This window comes from Microcaecilia unicolor, chromosome 11 (assembly GCF_901765095.1).
Source record: "Microcaecilia unicolor chromosome 11, aMicUni1.1, whole genome shotgun sequence".
NCBI classification, from domain to species: Eukaryota; Metazoa; Chordata; class Amphibia; order Gymnophiona; family Siphonopidae; genus Microcaecilia; species Microcaecilia unicolor.
In genome coordinates, this window is record NC_044041.1 from 105309213 (window position 1) to 105332578 (window position 23366).

The following is a 23366-nucleotide window of genomic DNA, read 5'->3' on the forward strand; positions in this document are numbered from 1 at the left end:
GATACTTAGATACAACGAAGGTGTCAGCAGAATTCAACGTTGGCTAGCCCAGTTGGCTGACTTCAACTTTGAGGTGCAATATAAGTCTGGAAGACAGAATACCAATGCTGACATACTGTCCAGATTACACGAATCAGAGGCTGGGGGAGATGGTGGTGCTGAATCCTGGATAGTGGAGGCCAACAAGATTCAGCAGCGGTTCCAAGCTCAAAGCCAAAGCATCCGTTCTGGAGCCAATAACCCTCCTGTGAGAGAACCAGAGTCTAAAGTGTTCTACCTGTCTGACCTCACTGTGAGAGAGCTACAGAGAACAGATCGCACCTTAAACCCCATAATCGAAGCTCTCTTGAGTGCCAGGACAGAAGATTTTGAGACTTGGTCCGAAGACAGCAAAAAGCTTTGGAAATTGCGAGAGAGATTGAAGTTGAAAGATGGCCTCTTATACAGAGTGATTAAGAACCCCAGAGACCAAGAGCAAATTGATCAGTTGTTAGTCCCAGAGTGTTTAAAAGCAGAAATCTTGTCCACGTACCATGATGAAATGGGACACAGAGCTGAGGAGGCAGTGACAAGAGCCATCCAAAGAAAATACTATTGGTTGCAGATTCATGATGTCCGAACGTGGGGACGAGACTGTAAACGCTGTCTCTTGGCAAGAGATGTGGCACCCAGAGAGAAAGTTCCTCTAAATTGTTTCAAGACTTCATACCCATTGGAAGTCCTTGCACTAGATTTCAAAGTTCTTGAACCAGAAGATAGCGGGGTTGAAACTGTTCTGATTATAACTGACATGTTCACCCGGTATACTGTGGCAGTCCCTACTAGAGACCAGACTGCATTTACTGCTGCCAGAGCCCTAGTTGAACACTGGATAGTCCACTATGGTGCCCCAAAACGACTACACTCAGACCAGGGCCGGGCTTTCGAATCGGAGGTGAACAAGAACCTCTGCCAGTTATATGGGGTAAGAAAGAGCCGAACGACACCCTATCACCCTCAAGGTAATGGGCAATGTGAATGCTTCAATCGAACCCTATATGAGATGCTGAGAACGCTACCACCCTCCAAGAAGAGACATTGGGGTGACTACCTACCTGAACTGATGCTTGCCTACAATAGTCAGGTTCACCAATCGACAGGCCACACCCCATTCTACCTCATGTTTTGGGAGGGATCCACGAATGTTCTCAGATGTGTTTGCTAGAGAGGAGGATGGCACCGCGACAAACTTGGACGGCTGGGTCAAACAACATCGTGACAAGATGGCCTTGTCATGGGAAATCGCCAGACAGCTGGCCGAGAAGAAGGGGCAGACCCGGTAGAGGTGCTACGACCGGAGAGCAAAGGGGGCCCTACTGAAGAAAGGAGACAGGGTGTTGCTGCGAGTCCAGAGGTTTGCCGGCCGCCACAAGATTCAGGACCTGTGGGATGACAGAATATATGTGATAGACCAGGTGAACGAACCTGGGGGAAGTAGCCTCAAGGTTGTCCATGAGGAAGGTGGTCCTGTCAAAGTAGTGCACAGAAACCATGTGAAGGTGTTACCCAATGCCATGTGTGATTTAGGGTCCACCTTGGGGTTACCTGAGATACCAGATATTGTAGATAGTGAGAATGATGATGATGAAAATGACAGTGTACTATATTTGTTGTTGGGAGAGCCTGGTTGCAGGGGAAGATGTAGTCCTAAACAGAGAAGTGCCAGATTGGGAGGTGGAGCCTGATGTAGAGGGGGAAGTAGAACCCGAAGTAATAGGAGAGGAGGCTGGTGTTGACCCTCATGAATATCTGTATCTCCCCAGGAGGTCCTCCCGATCAAATAAAGGGAACCCTTCCAGGTATCTGTCAGATAATTACTACCTGTATTGAGACAGGCAGAGAAATGGGAGAAGTGTTACTGTGGTGGGCCTGACCTAAAACTGTGAATTTGATGTGGTATGATGAAGTGTTAGGAGAAATGTTGGGGGCAACATTTGTGTACCCCGGGAGAAGTTTAAATATAGAAAAAAAAAAGAAGCCTTTACCTTGTTCCCCCCCCCCCCCCCCGTTTTTTTCTCCAGGGAGGGGGGCATCCTGCAGAGGACAGGGAGGTACAGAGGTCTCAGGGCAGCACAGCACTGACACCTTTTAGTTAAAATGTTTTTAGAGTGTTTACAATGCTCCAGCACTGTTGTACAAAGAACTCAGATGTCCATGGCTGCAAGATGTGTGTTTAAAGTTTCACGAGGTTGAATCTGTGTGGAAGGGGCAGGGAAACCTGTTACAAGCCTTCCGATTGGCTGTCTGAGAGCCCAGAGTAAGGTGAGAGCTAGAGGAGGGACAGTGTGGAAGACAGCCAATAGGAGCCAGGATCTGCTAAGGGCATGAATTTGGACCTATGAAGTAGCAGGGGGCAGTCTGACCCTTAGATTGGCGCGAATTTCAAGCCAATCCAGGGGACGGGGGTGGAACAGAGAAGTTTTAGTGTGCAGAGGGAGCAGAAGAAAGAGAAAGACGAGAGACAATGGAAGCTGCAAGCATGGCCTGAGAGAAGAAATCGGACTCAGGCAGAGAGGGGCATGCTCAGGTAGGCTGGATGAGGATAAGATCCAATCAAGACAAGAAGAGGCAGCTGCAGGCTGTTAGAGGACCCACTGATGAGCTCCAGATGAAGAGAGAGAGCTGGTGAGTCCTGAAAAAAAATACGGGCACTCAGGCAGAGAGAGCAGTAGAGGGGGAGGAGAAGGGGGTCTGGAGTGTGTTGGGAGCAGTGCAGAGCTGAAGAGAGAGCAGCTTGGTGAGGTCCCTGAATCCCAGAAGTTCCCCCAGCGCATCCCTCTGTGTGTGTTTGCCTGTCCAGAGAGGAGAAAGCCGGCCGTGAGACTGTCTGTCCTGTAAAGAAGAGGCTTATCCGGAGAGGGAAGAAGCCCCACAAGAAGAGAGAGAGAGACAGCCTCCCCCCCCCCCCCCCCCCCTTGCACTGAGTGCCCAAACTAAAAAGGAACTTTTTCTTTGAGTGCCTGCCTCAGGATAAATACAGACAGAAGCCTGTCCTGGGAAGAAAACTGTCCAGCCTAAGCCTGTCCTTGAGCACTGGGAGCGTCTGCATTTAAGAGTCTGCCTGCCTTTATGGGATTTAGTCTAGCAGTCCACCAGTGTGATTATAGGGTAGTGGTATAGCAGAGCAAAAGAAAAGGGGTCATGTTTTGGGCGGTTGAGATCGGAATTTCCCCTGCTTATCTTTTTATTTGAATCTAGGTAGTCCACAAGTTCCACAGAAAGTCAGGGTTTTCCTTTTTTGAGTTTTTTTTTTTTTTTGAGTCAGAGCAGTAGGTACCCTGGAGTTCCTGAGCAAGTGAGCTGACCTCGCCAACTGAGGAGACGTGGATGTAGAGAAGACCAAGGTACCCAATGCAAGAAAGCAGCGATGCTAGCGAAGATTTTGATATACCAGTAACATTATTGTGTGCACACCAACTGAAAAAATATATATATCAGATCTGAGTGCAATAATTAGAGCTGTATACATGTTTGGGATGTTTTGTGTTATTGCAGAAGTGGGGTTGGGGTCTTGTTAACTGTGATTGAAATTTTGAACATGTTATTGTCTTTATTTCCTTTGTAACTTACCACAAAGTATTTAACACCTTGCACTAGCTTTATTTAATACCATCAAAGCTTAAAAATTGGTACCAACATTTAGGAACATAACCAACAAGTGTTTCTATTTATTTTATCATTTAATAAACCTTTAATATTTCTTTTCTTGTTAAATCCCTTGGTTGTGTGGAGTTTATTTGGGAACCCTATTTGAAACTGTGACATTCATATATTTATTTCGTTAATTATTATAATTTACCTGCTCCACGACTAGGGGGTTTACACTTAACATGTGGCCAGTGGAAAAAAATTGTTAGAGAAATTTAAATGTTGAACCTTAGGAGAGTTTGATAAGAGTGAAAAGAGCAGTATTAAAGAATAGTAAAAAGTGGTTTAACAAATGGGAATATATTAAGAAGGCCTCTGGACTGGTCTGGTGGGACTAAGGGAAAGAAAATTAGCAGGTAAGACCTAATTTCTCTTTCCTTACCCTCACCAGACCAGTCCAGAATCTGTAGGATGTAGCAAAGTAGTTCTCGATATAGGTGGGACTCCAAAATCTCAGCCTGAATAATTTCCATCCCAAATGCAGTATACAGTTGTGCTCCTACCTGGAGCCAATGGTGCTTTGTAAAAGTAAGAAGGAACTATATCACTGTTTTGCAGTTGTGAATCAGAAGTATCAATTGCAGCTCTGCCCACAAGGTCAAAACATTTCTGATTAAAAAGTTTTCAAACCTTTAGAGGTTGCTTCCTTTTGAAAATAGATATTCTGACAAAATATTACCGTGGCAAATCTGCAAAGAGAAACTTCAGTCTACCTAACCTTGGAAACTGGTTGGTCACTTCAATGTACTTCTAAAGTATCCAATGGTCATAGAGCAAAAGTAAAGGTTTGTTCTACCTGTATGAAGACATCATCTTTGGAAGAAAGGACAGAATTGTTTAATTGGCATTCCTGCTTCTGTGAGCCAAAGAATGGGATTTGTGCATGTTAAAACCTGTAGCCCAAAATTTTCTTATAAGAAGAGAGAGAAACCAAGAAAAATCTCATAAAGATAAGATTCTTCCAAGACATTCTAGGGGGTTGAAAGGATGGAAGTCCCAACGTCTTAAGTAGCAGAATCGAACTCTTCTCAGGATGGAAAAAAAGTACAGGACTACATTTGTAGCTCTAGGAGTATAGTGACCAGTGAGAGAACAGAGAACTTTGTAAAGACTTCATATGAGCCTGAGGCCACAAAATTAAATTTATGAACATTGTCATTGATTCCAGCACCTGTGTCTGGCTTCATGAGGCGCAGAAGCAACCAGATGTAGAGTTAGATTGGAATACTCATAGGAACACTTAGGGCTCATTTTCAAAGCACTTAGACATACAAAGTACCATAGTAGCCTATGGTATTTTGTGTGTCTAAGTGCTTTGAAAATGAGCACCTTAGTGACTTGGTGACAAATCTCTTACCTTAGAAGTATAGGCCTCAACCGGAAACTAGCTTGTCCTAGGAGATATTGACCACACAGCCAAGAGATTGGAAGAAGTGTAGTACTCAGACTGCTATCTCTTTGGTATCTTAAAGAGCACTGGCTCAAAACAACTAGATGCACTCTGAATTCTCTTTGGTAAATAAAAGGTACAACCAATATACTGTCTTGGAGAACTGTTTGGGAGCAGTTGTCCAAGGCCAAAGGTAATATGCCAGCCAACCAAAAAGAAATGTGGTGGCTCAAAAGAAACAAGGAGAAAAGCCTAAGGTTAGGAGGCTGTTAGAATTAGTCCCAGCCATATAATTACTATTACTGATCTGGGTTTCCGTTTTGAAGTAATGGATTCTGGATCTCCAGACAATTCTGGAAGCAATTTCATTACTCTTCGATATAGAAGGGTCTGTAGCATAGCATGCATAACTGCCACCAGTACAAGGACACAATGGTTGTAGGCAGAAAGGCAGTCTCCTGCCCAGCCATGAGAAAAATGAAGCCCTAGGATGTCCTTGTTATCTCAGAGATTGATACTTCAGTTGCCTGCTCTACTACCATTTTGAAAGTACAGCTGGTGCAACTGGAAGCTGGGAACAGTGGTAGTAGCTGTAATGGCCCAGCTTGTACCTCACCCTTTCTGCAATCTATTTTATCTCTTCAAGAACTCTGGGGACTTTCTTTTGTTTTAGGAACTATAAGCTTAGACTCCTACAAGGTATTTCCTAGGTTTTACAGATCTTGTTTGAAGAGCATTTTTGCTTTTGAAGGAAATGTGCTAAGACTTATGTTGTGAGAGGAAACTGCAGTCCTCTTCTCTAAGCAATAAAAGGGGAATATCTGAAGTTAGTTATTAGTAGCCCACCTCCTGCAGAAATCACAAGAAATCAAAGAGGCCATATGGCACATCCTGATATTCAGAATCTGATTCCTCAAATTATCTTAGAGTGCTGTGCCTGGGCCTTCCTGGATCCAGTGCACACAAGCATTAGAATATTCACTCTTTCACTTAAAAGATAGGGTGTGAGATGAAAAAGTCTGCTTCCAGAAGGATTCTAGCTAGGAATACTACTATCCGCTGGGACAGACTTCTTTCCCCTAGAATGGTGCTCTCTGTGAAAACTGTTGAAACTTAGCGGTCCCCTTCAGGCAGAATAGCTGTTCCCCACTTATTTGGGTACCAAGTGCAGGCCTGCTTGTGGCGAAGCTTGCTGCTCTTAAATCAGAGCCTGAATGCCTTAATAAAAAGAGAAGGTCTTGCTGGTTCTCAGATCTTCTCCATGTCCAAGGTAAGGCCCAGGTAGAAGAAATCTCCATGTCAAAGGACTGCAGAGCATAGAGTAGCCTAGTGCTTAGTGCAGTGGACTTTGATCCTGGGGAACTGGGTTTGATTCCCACTTCAGCTCCTTATGACTCTAGGCAAGTCACTTAACCCTCCATTGCCCCAGGCACAAATAAGTACCTTTCTATGCTATGTAAACCGCTTTGAACGTAGTTGTAAAAACCACAGAAAGGCAGTATATCAGGTCCCATTTCCTTTCCCAAAGGAAGCCTTGCTCTCCATAAGAATGAGACTAATTAAAGGCCAGCCCTTATGGACACTGGGTGTATATGCTGTTCTGGTAGGGATCCAACTCTAGGCGCTAGAGATTGTGCAGACTGCAAATCCTGACTGAAAAAACATCCAGAGGAGCTCAGGACCTCCACTTGCTATGCCACTGGGTAATCTAGAGTTGGAAGTGGAAAGGGATCTCTATTACTCTCTGAGCTCCATCAGAGAACTAAAATAGAGTCCTCTCCTCTTAAATTCTGAGGAGAATAACATACCTGGGAGCAGGATTTCAGTCACAGTATTAACGAACTTTGAGAAAACCCATTCCACTGACAGTTTCTTTAAGAATTAGCAATAAAGTGAGGCAGCTGGTCTGCATTGGTAAAGGTTCAGAGATTGGAGTGAGTTTAGAGGGCTGCCCAAGATGGTTACTCTTCCTCCGCTTACATTCGTGACTTGCAGGTGTGCAAGGCACCTCTAAGTGTTGCTTTTTTTTTTTTTTTTTGTCTGTTTTTCTTTGCCCAAAAGTAACTGGTTAAGTTGAGTCCTGGCTTCTTCGCAGTCAGCTCTTGAATAGAGGTTGCCAGGACTTAAAAAAAAAAAAAAACCCCACTGATCGTGCTAAGCATGATCCACTAGGAACTTCCTTCAACATGCACCCTGAGGATTTCCTCAAGCGCATGAGCCACAGTACTATGCGAGCCCACGGCTGTGGCCTAGACACCGTTCAGGACGCTGCTCCCACTGGCAAAGGAAGGCAGCTGCAACTCGAACTCCCTGGGCCAGCTATATGAAAGTACTAATGGAAGACGTCACCTGCAACCACATACCAAAACCACAGATTTGCTGAAGGCTTGTCTTGGCTTTAGATTTAATGTTATAAATTCTGAAGGAAAATAAACTGGGGGGGGGGGGGGGGCTCTAGACAAGTGTGCCCTGAAAATGATTTCCTACTGTTTTATCCAACGTAACTGAAGGTCTAGCACTCTGGAAGAAGCACTTCTTGCCATCCTAAACACTCAGCCTGTAACCCAAGCTCCCCTAGGACTAGCTGAAGGAAATCCCTCGCTCTCTTACTACTATTTATCATTTACTATTTATCATTTCTATAGCGCTACAAGGCATACGCAGCGCTATACACCATACACAAAAAAGACAGTACAATGCCATCTACAAATTGAATTCGTTTTCATTCATTTTATCATCAGGGCTGCTGCTTTAAATAGATAAGAGAAGCAGGTAGAAGCACTGCGTGGTAAACAGGGAGCACTCACAGGTGCCATATCATCCGTCCACTCCCCGTGGCCAGCCTGCAGCCTCTTCCCTGTCTCCAAGTTATCCATCACACGTACCATATCACCAACCCAAAAGCTCTTCTCAAGGTACAGATATGTACTCCCACCTGTTTTTACTAACCACTAGTATAGCCTGGAACAAATGCTACAAAGCTCTTCTGATTTGTGTTTGAGGTGGGAAGCAATTCCATTCAATTATTTAAACCTCTTTCAGGGCAAGGAAGGAAACAGCAGTGACCAAGGGGGAGGGGAAGGAAGGTGAGAAGGACTCTGAGTATCATCTCTGCTCCTGATCAGACTTAATTTTTTGGAGCTTAAAACCTCAGGTGAGGTACCTCTCTGCTCAACTGTCTTCCAGATCTCCAATTTTTCAGGAGATGTGGGACCCAGCAGAGGGTGACAGCGGAGAGAGAGAAATATTGAGCATCTACTACTACTACTAATAGCATTTATATAGCGCTACCAGACGCACGCAGCACTGTACATTTGACAAAGGCTGCACAGTGCCCTTATTTGGGTGACTCATTTGGGACTCCCTCAAAACCTGACTGGCAAAGTGTGCCTCCAGGAGAGGGTTGAGAGGTTCTACACTAGAGCTTAATCCAAAATAATGGGCTTTGAATCTGACTGCAAGGAGTCACCCTTAAAGAATGACTAACATCCTCATCCACTCCTTAATGTAGGCTGTGAATGCTGCCTCTACATCACCCCAGGTGACCCAGCAGGAGGAAGGCCTGACATAAGCACCAAATTTGAAACTATCCAAATAGTAGTCCCCAGTCTTGGCACCTGGCTGGCTCCTAGACTCAGCATTTGAAACAGAGCTCAATAGCCTGAGGGTTACCAGTGTAGCTCTCTTTAAGAAGAGAATGATTTTTCAGACACCATTCTGGCTGCTGTATTTTAATCCAAGTGGAATATGTGAATTAAAATATCTGGTAAACCCACAGTGAACCTGCAAATAGGTGGGAAAATGTGGGATACAAATGTAACAACAAATAAAAATATAGATTGATTACATTAATCCAAACAAGCACATAATTGGCACAACAATCAGCTTAGCAGACTTATTCACACATGCTCACACATTATTCTGTATGCGATAGGAGCCAGCAGCAGAATTTATGGATCTGATTTTTATCTCTCTCCTCTCGTAGGCAATGATCAGAGGTGAACTGGATATTCTCAAAGACTGGTGCTATGAAGCAGTAAGTACAGCTACAAGCTGTGTCTGCAGTGCCCAGATCCTCCTGGTTGGAGGATGGAAAGATATCAAAGATTGGGCCTTCTGTATAATTTTGGAGTAGGATTATAGTGAAGTTTTTAATCTCTTTCAAGTCCCGTCTTAGCGTACAGAAGGGGCTTTAACCAGTGATTCCTCTGTCCTGGGAGAGCCCCCAGCCAGTTGGGGTTTCAGGATATCCCTAATGAATATGCATTGAAATCCAAATAACTACTACACTCTATAAATAGTGATGTTGTTTTATTGAAAACAAACAGTATTGCAATAAAATTCTTATATTCCCATTATAATCCAACATCTATCCTCACCATCACCGTATACACACCATTCATACCACACTCAAACCTGTAGGAACTGCCTGCTTTGCTTTACAAGCTTCATGACTTATACCCTTTGACACACTCAAAAGAATTACTGATGTTTCTATCGAAAAAGTCATATTCTTCTTTAAATGAACACCCCTCATTATTTCTCAACATGTGTCCATCATATATCTATGGATAAACCACTATTCATTTATCTTCAGTGCTCGATTTCAACTTCCTCAATCCTGCATGTGTCCCTGGTTCAAAAAGTCTGCAGTCCCACATATATCTCCACACTCCGTATCCAATATGAATATGCATGAGAGATTGCATCTGATGGAATTAGTAGGCACACAAATCTGTCATTCATATTCACTAGGGATATCCAGAAACCCCAACTGGCTGGTGTTTCCTTAGGATAGGTTTGAGAGCTACTGGTTTATGCCGTGTGTTGGTATAAAAACTGTGTAAATGTTAATCTTTGAGATCAAAATGGGAAGGAGTAAGATCTGCATCCTGACTTCCTGGTGAGAGTGGATGGGAGGGATGAAGGAGAGAGACTATACGTGACAGTTCCCTGATTAAGAGATGGAAAGAGTACAGTGCTGTGAATGATGGCCTCTTTAAAGGAAGACATGAGGCTATACAGAAAGGCTTCTTGATGAGAACCGGAAGAAAGGGACCTTAGTTAGGATAATGTCTGTGCCCCTGGGAGGGGACTACACTTCAGCCTTCGAGAAGTTCTCTTTGCTTGGAGAAAAACTCCTTGGTTGTGTTTAACCTTATACCTATGGCCCCTTATCAGACAGGCTGCAAGATGCAAGGCTAATCTTTAAGACATTTATTCCATGGATGAAATAGGAAAATAGACATCTAATTACTGCTTTGCCAACTACAATTCATAAGTAGTACATACAAATAGTCTTTTTCCTTTCTATGTTGCTGTGGAGGAATTTACCAGCCTGGAGCAAAAAAGCGCTACACAGAGCTAGCAAGAGTCCTGCCTCTGTAGCAATAAACCACTCCTTTTATACTTTTTCTAACTATGTATGCTGTTTCAGCTCTTGCTGTCTCAGTTGATGACCCCTTATCTAAAAACATTTGATTTACTTGTTCCAGCAAAACCAGTCTCATGACCTCCAACCATAAATCTTTGCACAGAATAGTCCTAGGGCTTAACCTCCTTCACTCCTCCCTGTTGCTGTGCTTGCAAGTAGAATATTAAGATAAGATTATACTGAAATACTGTCAGACCATACCTTGTTGTTTTATAGAGTTGGCAAACTCTGCTCCACAGAAAAAAAAGGCAGGCATCTTAAGAGTTACACAGTGGTCCACCATCTTATTGACCACAGATTTATACATATCTCATGTGCTTTGTGTCTGGGTTGTGGCATAGTTCATTCTGTGGATTTAAGCAGCTGGAGGAGGGGGGTCTTCCTGCTTTGGGAGGTTTTTATTTAGGTGTGTAACATGGTTTTGTCTTATCTCGTTCTCAGACATACAGCCAGCTAGCTCAGCCGATCCAGCAAGCCAAGGCTATGGGACTGCACTTTCATTCCAAGATCCTGGACGTTGACAACATTGATGTGAGTCAACACTTTAAACCTGAAGAATATCAAATCAGTAATGGTGATGATCTGATAACACAGGGTTAAGAACAAGATGAGGTGGTATTAATAGTAACAACTCACACATGATTAACACAGGATAGAGAGGGTATTGGTAGCAGTGGCCCAAGACTGAGGAGAGTTCTACAGGCTTCCTCTGATGTTCAGAGCACAACACCGATGATTCATGCCAAGTAGGTTCTCGAAATGCATTGTCAAGCTCACAGCTTCCCAAACCTCTTGATGACCTTGCGGTCAGTCGGGTTTTCAAAATACAGTGCACTCCATTTAAGTGCGCGTCGGATAAGCGCATGCTCTGTTTATCTACCACAGGCAGAATAAGCAAAAGAATGTTGAGTGTACACTGGCGGCAGCGGCGTGCAACTTTAAGACTTTAACACTAGCTGAATGAATAGAAGTTCTTAAAAAAATTAGAAAACAAAGTCAAGCATCTATTGCTGAAGAATGTGGTGTCAATCCCAGTCAAATTTCACGTACCTTGAAGCAGAAAGACCAGCTTCTGGAAGACTGGCAAAACAATACAAATCCACACCGTAAACGGGCGGAAAAAGCTGAGGATGCAGAAGATGCTCTTCGGTGGTTTTCTCAAGTCAGGAGCAGACAGACAGTTTCCTTTCAGTGGTCCACTGCTTATGGAGAAAGCTAACCAGCTAGCTGAAAGTCTTGGACTAACTGAATTCAAAGCCACTGTTGGATGGTTGGAAAGATGGAAGGAGAGGAACAACATAAATTTCAAGAAACAGCATGGTGAAAAACAAGACGCTGATGACTTTGGTGCTGAAAATTGGTTGTTTCAGTTCTTCCTACCATCTTGAATGAGTTTGCACCTTGTGACATTTTCAATGCTGACAAAAACGGTCTCTACTGGCGAGCGATTCCTGATGGAACACTTGCATTCAAACAAGCCGAAACTACAGGAAGTAAAATGTCGAAGGACCGACTGACGATCCTCCTTTGCTGCAGTATGGATGGGAGTGAGAAGTTGGAACCACTCGTCATTGGAAAGAGCAAACAGCCCTGTTGCTTCAAGAATGTTAAGCGACTTCCTGTGTCATATGAGGCCAACACAAATTTATGGATGAGTGGGGAAATTTGGAAGCAGTGGCTAAAGAAGTTAGACACTAGAATGCGGGCACAAAAGCGTCAGTTTTTGTTGCTTTGTGATAATTGTGCTGCACACAGTGATGATGTCAGGCTGTCTAACGTCAAGGTGGTCTTCCTGCCACCAAACACTACCTCTCTGATCCAACCTATGGATCAGGGCATAAAAGCCAATTTCAAACAACATTATTGGGCTCTTGTGCTACATCGTCTGAGCGTTATGGATGACCACACTGGCAAGGATAAACGTGCTGTTGAACTGGCTCGTAATCTATCACTGTTGGATTCCCTACATATGCAGAAAGAAGCCTGGAATCATGTTACACAGGCAACCATTGTGAACTGCTACAAGCGGGCAAGCTTTGTTAGGAATGTGGAGAGGGACGACACAGATGCAGCTGTTGCAAACTTGTCAGATGAACAGGCTATTGACATCCCAGCCGGTGTTACTGAAGAGGAGTTTCATCACTACGTAGCTGTTGATTATGATCTACAAACAGCTGACGACAGCACTGATGTCGAGATATGCGCCTACACGCAGGCAACGGCTGATGATGAAACAAATGATGAAATGAGCAGCGAGACACATGCTGATGAAATTCAACAACTTCCTCTCACTTTTTTGCAAGAGCACTGGAGAGTTTGAACACCGTGCGGACCTATCTGGAGGCCACTGGATGTCAGTGCTATGACAGTTTTTACCGTCTGGCAGACGTAGTCTATGGAACTCACAGACCCATTAGTGTACAGAGGACTATAACTGATTACTTCAAGTAAGCCTAATGTCAGTTAACGGAGACTGTATACCGTACGTATAATAATAAACAGTACTGTACATACGTTTATCAGATGTCAAGCTTCTTTGGGTCACAACGGTTAAGTGCACGCTCCGGTTAACTGCATGCATTTCTTTGGTCCCAGACCCTTGCACTTAAGTGGATTGCACTGTATCTGCAATGAATATGTATGATCAGTTGGTATATACCTAGTATCTAATGTATGTAGATTTCTCCTGCATTGGTTTGAATATCTTGTTTATTTTTGCCTTTGTTCTCAAGCTTAAAGGTATATACGCAACCAAATATATAAAGATCTTTGATTCTGATTATGGCTCAGTCAATTTTTAGAAGAAACTAGTTAATAGAAGTGAAGAGGTGGTGCTGGTGTGTTATGTGAAAGGCCTGGCCTGTCTGAAAACTGTACTCCTTTGCCATAGCCTGTGTACATTCAGCTAGGTTGGGGAGAGAGGGCATGTTAGGAAAATCATGTGTGTAGTCAAGGTATCGTTTGCAGTTTCATGGGCAGGCTGTAACCTGTGCATCTGCTTTTCAAAGAAAAACTTGCCATGAAGTTTTAGAAAATTTGAGCTGATGGTCACACCTTGGGTACAAAGTATTGGTGTACTTTATTCCTATACCATTTGACTGCTAACAGTCAAAGAAATAGCACTTTCATATTTCCAGCTGCAAAGCAATACTCTTAAAGCTTTATTACACTCCCCAGCAGCAAAACAATAGACTCTTGCCTGGGAGGTTGTTCCATGCATTTATCTTATTTTTATCATGTTACTTGTATGTCTACTCCTTTTGCAGCTTTGTATTATGGCCTATTATTCTGGAAGTTCCTTTTTTATGGAATAAAAGTTTGCTTCTTATGTATTATGTATATCTTTGACATATTTGAATCTCTCTTCCCTCTTCTCCTCTGCCACTAAAGGTGACTTTACATAACCTTGGTAAATCATATTGTCACCTTGTGGCACAGTTCTAATCCGGGTCATTACAGCTCCCCTAATCTTAACTTTTGTCACCGGCTCTCTGAGAGAGCTTGGATGAGTCACTTTTTCTTCCTGTGACTCTAATACCAGCTTTGTCATTGATTCTATAAGACCTTGAACAAGTTAACTGTCTCTCCCTGTGCTTCACCTGAAGGTTTTCTCTTCTTGCAGCTGGCAATGGGGAAGATGATGGAGCAGGGACCTGTTTTGATTATCACTTTCCAGGCACAAATCGTCATGGTGATTAAGAACCAGAATGGGGAAGTGGTGGAAGGAGACCCAGTAAGTAAAGTAGTCATATTCTTGTTACAAGAAGAGAAGCTCTTTTAATTCCAGCCTGATTCTTCAGATGTACCTGTTCATAAGATGTCATGATTAGTGGCCTTGGATGTAGAACCTGAAAACGTTTGCACCTCTGGCTGGGTCAGGCTTGGCTTGGCTTTGTAACCCAGGAAGAAGTGTGTTGGATAATGCTTTTCTCTGACAGCAGGGAAAATGCAGCCTTGACTAGTGGTGTGGTGATGTCCCTCAATGACAGCTTTGTTTTAAAAACTCTCGCTGCTTGTGCACACTAGCATTTTCACAGCAGCAACAGCCTCCTCACAACAGTCTTCATTAGTAATAGCTGCATTTTCCCCTGCTTTTGTTGGAGAAAATGCAGTTAATTACCTGTAACAGGGATTCTCCATACACTGCAGGGAAATGCAACCATGCTCTTCCTCCCACTTCCCCTTCTCTGGCACCACTCACTGGGTCCTCATTTAGAGCTATGATATGGACTGTCCTGTGGAAGCAGTTGCTGCCGCAGGAGCCCTCATATACACAAGGAGAATTATTTTTTTAAATGCTATCTTATCTGCAAGACCGCCGTCATTGAAGGGATATCACCACCATTCATGGCTGTATTTCCCTGCATTCTGTGGAGAAAACAAAGTTCCTTACCTGTAACAGAGGTTCTCCATAGACCACCAGGAAATGCTTCTACACTTCCAGTTGATGTCATCTAACAAAGCCCATGTGCTGGATTCCACCAGTAGCTCAGAGGGTTTTGTGTTTTTGTTTTTTGTTTTTTACTTTTTTTGAGCATGCGCAGGGGTTCCTATGCCACCTTGCTGTGTGATGTTCCTTCAATCCATATCTAAGCATGGGGAGAAGGTGGGTTTGGCTGCATTCTTCTGCTGTAACAGAGAACTTCTGTTACAGATGAACAAATTTGATTTCTCTGCAGACAGCAATGGGGAATGCAGGCACACTCCAGGTGAGTCCCCTAGCTGAGGGCCACAACAAATTTTCTATCTAAGTGGCCCAGAAACAAAAAAAAAAAACAGCTGGAGGATGAAAATGATATTCAACAGTTAACATGCAAGTAGATTGTGTAGAACTGCTTGATCAAAAAGTTGCAGTGGAAGCTGCTTGAAGATTAGCTATGGAGGGGCTTATGCATGAAGCTTGTGCAGCCCTATCTGTCTCTGAAGTTCCATGCCTTGAAGTGAACAGTAAAAGGAAATACATGCGCTAGGGTTCTTTTCAAAATAGTTGAATCCGGCTTATTGGGATTATGACATGAACAGCTGGGGTAAAATGTTCTGAAGTCTTTTGTTCAGTGCAGGTAGAGTAGAGTTTGTGTGCAGTCAAGAGGGTGAAAGGCAGTTTCAGCCTGTGATGAATAAGGTGGCCAGAAGAACCATGGTTTTGTTTGGATGAAATTTTGAATGAGTGTGAAGATGTATTCAGTTATGGAAAAAAATGGTTTATATTGGATAATAAGCAAGGCCTTGAAATTCACTTACCCATGTTGCAGTAGCTATGGCGACTAGAAAAATAGTCTTCCATGTTAATAGTTTCAAGGGAAGCTGCTCCCAGGGGCTTGAATGGATGCTTCATGAATTTGGCCAATATGACATTGAGATCCTATGCTGGAAGAGGCCTCTCATGAAGTGAGTTATAATAGGATGGGTAATGAGAGATTTACCTAAAGGAGACAATAATGAGCTGAAATGGCCGCGAGACGTAGCCTGACTGATAGTGTTTCATAAGACACCTTCTACTCGAATGATTAAAACATATAGTAATACACACGTTTCCAAAGTTATCTTCTTATCAAGCAATTACATTTTTTTTCAAAATTGGGGGGGAAAGACTTCAGTGACTTCATAGCCTTATATTAGGCATATGACAAGCCTTCTTCCATTTTTGTTTCACTATCATTGGGCTACAAAACCCCTTTTTTAATTTTATATTTCAAAAAACTATAGTGACTAAATACTTATTATAACATTTGCAGTGGCAATAGCAAACCATTTTTATCTTTATATTATACTGATAATGCACTTATCTTGTTCAAGGCTGCTTATGAGTTCTAAGGAGCCTTCAGTTTCACCTTAGGCAGCTTCTTCAGGAGCCAGGCTGCCTTGAAAGAATACTTTCATGCCACTCAATATCTTTACTATTCTGAACGCTTTGCTTCTAGTGAGCATGAACTGAAAGGTGGGGCAGATATGTAAGGATTGTCAGAGGGTAGGTATTGGGGGTCCTCATTTTGAGATTCTGTGTTTTTATGTGTGTTGTTTTTTAGCCTGACAAGATCTCCAAGGTGCTGTTTTCGTGGGTATGATAGAGGTTCAATTAAGTTCCACTTAATTTCAAGGCTGTTGGGACAAAGCCTTGAGATTGGGATGCAAGACCCATCCATCTTCCTGTGTCAGCAACATAGGATAATGACCAAGTGGTTGGTCTATAGCAGTGTTTCCCGAGTCCAGTCCTGGCGTACCCCTTGCCAGTCAGGTTTCAGGATGTCCACAATGAATATGCATGAACTTGATTTGCATACATTGCCTCCATTGTATGCAAATCTTTCATGCATGTTAATTGTGGATATCCTGAAAACCTGACTGGCAAAGGATACTCCAGGTCCAGACTTGACTTTTTTATGTAAAACATGGTCACCTGATTGTCTCTTCTGACCAGAACAATACTGTAACAAATCCAAGGCCCAAAAGCTCAAAGTGCATTGAAAACAGCTCTGAGGTCTAGAAGATTTGTGTATATTTTGTTCGTATTTGTTCCATGGACTCTGAGTCCTTATTTGAGCTCCCCATCCTACAGTGGATGCATCTGTTAAAATTAGATGTGGTAGATGAGGTTGAAAAGAACATCCTACAGTGAGATTCAAACAAGAAGCCAGAAAACTTCAGCGAAAAGTGTACCCTGCTTGTCATTCGGTTCCCCCCCCCCCCCCCCCCAACCTTGCTGAGGGGTTAAAGACGTCTTCCAATATATTTTTAGATGCCATTGAAGATGAAGCATATGCAGTCTACTAAGGGAACTACATATATCGTTGCTTCTGTGTGCCCAAGAAGATGTAGAAAGGTGTGAGCTGAAGCAGTGTATATGTGAAACAACATGTAAGCAAGAGTCTGAAGAGTTTGTCATCTGGCAAAAAAGCCCTTGTTAGCTATAGTGTCTGAACCAGCTTCAGTGAACTGCAGAGCTTTTGTGGGGATTAGTAGTGATGGTAGCATTTGAGGTGTGAAGGGCAGCAAACTGAAAGATCGGCTAGCCATGAAGATATGGAAAGATGTAGTGGCCCTCTTTTCGATTATCTGCACCCATGACAGCTAGATAGTTTGTGAAAACCCTTGGTGCTGAAGGAAAGTGAATTTTAGAAACTGCCAGTTACTTGGATGTGGGCAGCAGCCAATTGTGATTCAGGAGTGGAAGAATGGTAGCTTCTGAAGTTTTCTTTTTTGATACAGTGTAAGCCTCTTGTTTTTTTGTTTTTGTTTTTTTTTTTTGGGGGGGGGGGGGGAGGAATGAGGAAAAGAAAAGAAACCTTCATGTTAAAGGTTGTGCTAGTACTTCCTCAATCGCATTTGCTTGCAAGTGTGAATTGATATACGAAGGAAGTAGTGGGTTGCACAAAGGAATTTGCTGTAGTGGTGATTTGAGAAAATTTAACTTCTAACCTTGGGAAATAATCTTAAGTACCCAATGATCTAATGCAATGGGTTGGCAGTGATTTGAAAATGTGTCAAAGCCTGCCACCAAAGGGATAGTCAAAAAGCTGGAGAAGATTTGGAAGATGGGGCTGCTGGTAGTATTTGCAACTTGCACTCCTTGGGTAAGGTTGATAACATCTGGATAAAACTATTGGAAGTACTTGTATTGCTGTGGTCTTTTGTATTGCTATTACGTTTCTTGGGTGGAACACTGGCTTCCTGTAGCTGCGAATAGAGTTCTCTAAATGTGAAGAATGATCCTTCACTTGAGATACTGCATCTTTGAACTTTCCTCCCCAAAAAGACTAACGGACACATCTTGTACGGGAGATAGTCCATCACGAAGATCTTTTCTAAAGCCTGATGCTTTTAACCAGGCTGTGCAGTGAGCAGCAATAGCTGCTGCAGCTGCTCTGGAAGCAGTATCAGAGTCGCTGTATATTGATCGTATGAGAGTATGTGGCTTCTTGGAGATTTAGAAGAAGGGATGCAGCTTGATGTGGGGAGGTTAAAATGTAGAAGTAGAATAATCTTCCATTTGTTCATTTGGATTGCTGGTGTATCTGAAGTTGCTGAGCTATGATCTTGAGGATCGGCATTGAAATCTCAAACCTTATTTTTCTTCCCTGTGGACCATAGATCTGAGATTTTGTGGCTTTACTATTAAGGCTGTCACTAAGACTACAGATGGTTTTGATCACAATCTGGTGCTGGTAATACTTTTTAGCGACATTCCATTCGTCTCAGTGCTGGTGGAGTAAGTAGAGGAAGGGATCTTTTATATGTTCAGTTTGCATTCTTGTTATGTTAGTTACACAGTACTTTTTTTTTTCCTGCAAGTACCTTAACAGTTCTATGCGGATTACACAAATTCAAGAGACTGGATAAACCAACATTCCAGGAACTATAACTTAGCGTTCAATATTATCTAATTTTTGAGTAGTACATATTTATGAAATAAGGTTTTATAAAGTCTTTCTAAATACCATGTAGTTTGTAAGTGAACGAATCTGAAAAGGCAGTGAGTTTATGTATTCATGTAAAAATTTATATTCCACTTAATCCAGTCTAGTCAGAGTACAAGCACAGGCATAAGAAGAAGATTCAATACCCTGTTTTCCCGAAAGTAAGACATCCCCCGAAAATAAGACCTAGTAGAGGTTTCCTGAATTGGTAGATATAAGGCCTCCCCCCGAAAGTAAGACCTAGCAAATTTTTGTTTGAAAGCAGGGCTGCTGGGAGCCGGACAAGGCAGCCCCCTCCACCCGAGGTTGCCGGGCCCCCCCTCCATCCACCCGGAACTGCCTCCTTTCACCTTCGCAGCAAGCAGCAGCAGGGCAGACCTCTCCTTCCTTCCGTGCCCTGCCCTCGCGGACGTTATGTCAGGCGAGTGCAGGACACGGAAGAAAGGAGTGGCCTTGCCCTGCTGCTGCTTGCTGCGAAGGTGAAAGGAGGCGTTTAAGGTTATTCCGCGAGCGACGGAGGGCGGGCGGGCCAACCCCGATGTTTCCCTGAAAAATAAGACAGCCCCTGAAAATAAGACCTAGCACATTTGGGGGGCAAAAATTAATATAGACAGTGTCTTATTTTCGGGGGAAACACGGTACGTAACTAAGCCATTAACATAAACTAGTCAGGATAAAAAATACAGTTCATACTTAACATATAAGGAAATACAACTAAGTCCCCACCACAAAGATCTCAGTAACATCAGTCTGCATTTTATGCGGACGACGCAAAAATGTTTTTAACTGTTTCCTGAAGCCACTCATTTCCTGCAAATCTCTAATACATGAGGGAGCTGATTCCAAAGTTGCAGACCTGCAATATAAAAAAAAAATTAAGTGCCAAATTCCTCCAACCTAACATCCTGAAAAGTGGCACATCTAGAATAGCTGATTCATGGAACATAACAATCTCTTTGGCTGATAAACACACAGTTTGGCAGTAAAAATAGCAGAAATCCTGTCCTGTAACCCTATATGATTTGATCTGCCTCACTGATAGAAAACATAACATCTGATGCAAAGTCCTATGATCAGGGCCATTATAAAAGCAAGTTATCCAGTTGCATAGATAAGCCAGAGCATCACCATTCATAATATTGAAAATGGTGGTGCCGAGCAAATACCTGGCAAGATCCCAAAAAGTACAAAATATTTTATGCTGCTTATCCCAGAAATAAGCAGTGGATTTTTCCCAAGTCCATTTTAATATTGGTCTATGGACGTTTTCTTAGGAAGCTGTCCAAACCTTTTTTTTTAAACCCACTAAGCTAACTGCCTTTACAACATTCTCTGGCAACAAATTCCAGAGTTTAATTACACGTTGAGTGAAGAAACATTTTCTCTGATTCGTTTTAAATTTACTACTTTGTAGCTTCATCACATGCCCCCTAGTCCTAATAATTTTGGAAAGAGTAACAGACAATTCACGTCTACCCATTCTACTCCACTTATTATTTATAGACCTCTATTGTATCTCCCCTCAGCCGTCTTTTCTCCAAGCTGAAGAGCCCTAGCTGCTTCAGCATTTCCTCATAGGGAAGTCGTTCCATCCCTTTATCATTTTTCGTCACCCATCTCTGCACCTTTCTAATTCCACTATATCTTTTTTGAGATGCAGTGACAAGAATGTCCTGTGCAAAATACCTGAGAAGCTTGATAAGGGGGTATTTGTAGCTACTTGAGAAATTGAGCTAGATGTCATAGGGTCTGCTGAGGTTAAGAGGCATGGAATTATGAGAGAACTTTTGTTTCACATTTATTAATATTTGATATACTGTTCTTCAAGAGAACTATCAGAGCAGTTAACAATAACTGTCAACGCCTCTGATAGGATGAGAAATCCAATGTGGTTTCTTCAGGTCTTTATTGTATGAAGCAGAAGTTTGCCTTTACCCTTGTCGGAAGTGTTTTCTTTTCTTTTGTTCTGAAGCGCTTTAATGGAAGGCACAGTAGGAGGTGGAGGGGGGGGGGGGGGTGGTCTCAATTAAGCGAGACTATGACTCCAGAGCCCCCAGTTGTGTTGGTGCGTGATTGTGGTATGCTTTGTAGTTTCTTGACCTGCTGAATTTGTTCTGTCCGGTGCAGGATACGGGGTCTGAGAGGAAAACTGAGGTACTGTAGGGGAAATTGCCGGTGATATACTCAAATCACGCAGTGAAAGTAAAGGTAAGAAATGGTAGTCGTGGTTAGAAAGGAATGCGGTTGCAGAGGCTGATCCAACAAAATATGTGTGCGCTGAGGAGAGCCTGGAGGTGCGAAGGAAGCTGTTTGCATGTCACGCAGATAAAACAGACTGAAGGATCATCAAAGAGTGAAGTGGTGATCAGAGAGGTTCGGGTCCATTGAATGACATCACCTGGAGTGTGCTTGCATTCCTCAATGCTGTCTGCAGAGAGCCCCTGTTGCAAACAGGCAACTATAATATGTGAACACTAATAGGATAGGTGACAGCTTGTGGGCAGACGTTTCTCTTGTCAGGTTTATCGGCTGGCAGACTGAAAACCTATTTCCCAGAACATGTCCCTTGTGTTCTATTTCACACTCCAGATAACATCTTGATGCAGCTACATTTAGCTTTCCTTTTAGAGATCTAAGCTTTGGGTTTTTAATCTTCTTTTTTTTTTTGGTCAATAATCTTTATTGATTTACAAGAGAAAAAATAGCAAGGTAAACAGAACAAAGCAACAGTATAACAATAACCAGATAACAAGTAGGTCATGATAAGAAATAAATCTTACTGACCAAGTCTCTTGATCATCTAGAATAATAGAATTTAAAAATAAATGGGTTCTCTAGGCAAAAATCCAGTAGAGGTGCCAAATTCTTAGGCATCTGTCCACCGTTTCACTCTTCTCCATAATCCTGTGTTCATATTTCACTATCAGGCAACAGAATTCCACCAAAACAAAAGTTACCATAGAATTTTGTTTCCATTTCTTAAGGATAGTTACTGAAGCGACTACTATTAGAATATCAAAAAGATGTTTGACATCCTTAGAGAATTGGGAGGCAGGTTGACAGAAAAATCAAGAATTTTGTATGAAAATCAGGTTATAATTAATAATTTGTGGCGTTCACTCTCAGAGCACATGCCAGTATCCAGCAGGTTAGGGCACATCGTAATCGTGTGTACCAATCTTGGTATGACAAAAACCAAAGGCTCACATTTCGCATCCCCTAGTTTGCTTTGCCACAATGGGGTCCATACTGCCTTGTGTAGCGAAAAGGAAAACAGGTTGTAACACTGAGGCAGAAGGCCAATTCTTTTCCCCCAACTTTTCTATATAGTGGTAGTCACAGAGAACAAGCTCAAAAACTCTTGATCTAAAGAACTGATCTGGAAATGAAGAGGGATCATACTGATAAGTTTATTGGGTTTTAATCTTCTGTTGGGTTACAGATGTGACCATTCCATGGGGTTTCTAATTTTCCACAACTTTTTAGTTTGCCAGTTTCCAAAGCTGTCTCTTTAGATGGCAAGTTCTCCAGTTGGTATATTTCAAAACTACTGTCATGACCCCTACAGGTGTAAACTAAACTCAGAAACAGGTACTCTATTTTTCACACCCTAGTCGACCGTCCTTTTTAAAGTGAGTGATACTCCAAAAACAGTAAACAGCAAAATAAATAAATATCTTTGATGTGGAGTTTAAAACCTGCCATACTGGGAATGAGATGAAGACAGATAAATGACTATTCATGCAGGTATGTTTTATTCCTATGTGCTGAAACCCAAATGAGCTAGAAAATTCCATTGTTAGTTTTTGAGAGGGAGAGGTATTCTGTATTTTGTGCTTTTTTTTTTTAACATCTTAAGATTTTCAAAGTATATTACTTAGCAATAAATGAACAACAGTTTATACCATTGCCTTCAGTAAATCAGCTGTGGGTTATCAGGGTTAAAATAAAAACATGACATTTTTATTTTGCTTTCAGACTGAGCCAATGCTATATATAAGCCTGTCTTTATGGTTTGTTTTAATGTTAGGCTATATTAAACTATAGCTTCACAAGGGTTACCAGAGCTGCAGGTGCTCAGGGACATGCTAAGCAGAGCTGTGTCAGTTTCTACACTCCTGCTTGTCCTTAGGAGCTTAGTCTGTGCGTGTGGGGATCTTAAATGAAGGGGTTGAAGGGCAGAGATCTGTGCAGGGGTTCGTTAAGGGAATTGCACATGCAGTAAGTGATTGATAGAATTTCCAGATTTTTTTTTTTTTTTTTGCTGTGGGCTGTAACCACTACATGAGACTCTCAATCTTTCCTGCTGCATCTGTCTGATCACGTTGCTGCTGTCATTAAAATAAGGTCAAACTGCTGTATCACCAGAGTGCCAGATAGGCTGGAGGGAGACTGGTGTTCCTGAGCCCAGCCTGTGGTGGCTATTCTTATGCTTGGGGCT

General features: G+C 42.5%; 1 protein-coding gene across 1 annotated transcript in view; it reads left to right on the plus strand.

The window, feature by feature from the left end:
- LOC115480023 (mitochondrial import inner membrane translocase subunit TIM44-like) overlaps window positions 1-23366 on the plus strand; it is a 129758-nt gene that overhangs the window by 96149 nt on the left and 10243 nt on the right. Inside the window, exons 10-12 of the mRNA XM_030218406.1 lie at window positions 9063-9113; window positions 10953-11042; window positions 14134-14244. Of these exons, the coding sequence (XP_030074266.1) occupies window positions 9063-9113; window positions 10953-11042; window positions 14134-14244 (252 nt within the window). The remainder of the gene's footprint in view (window positions 1-9062; window positions 9114-10952; window positions 11043-14133; window positions 14245-23366) is intronic.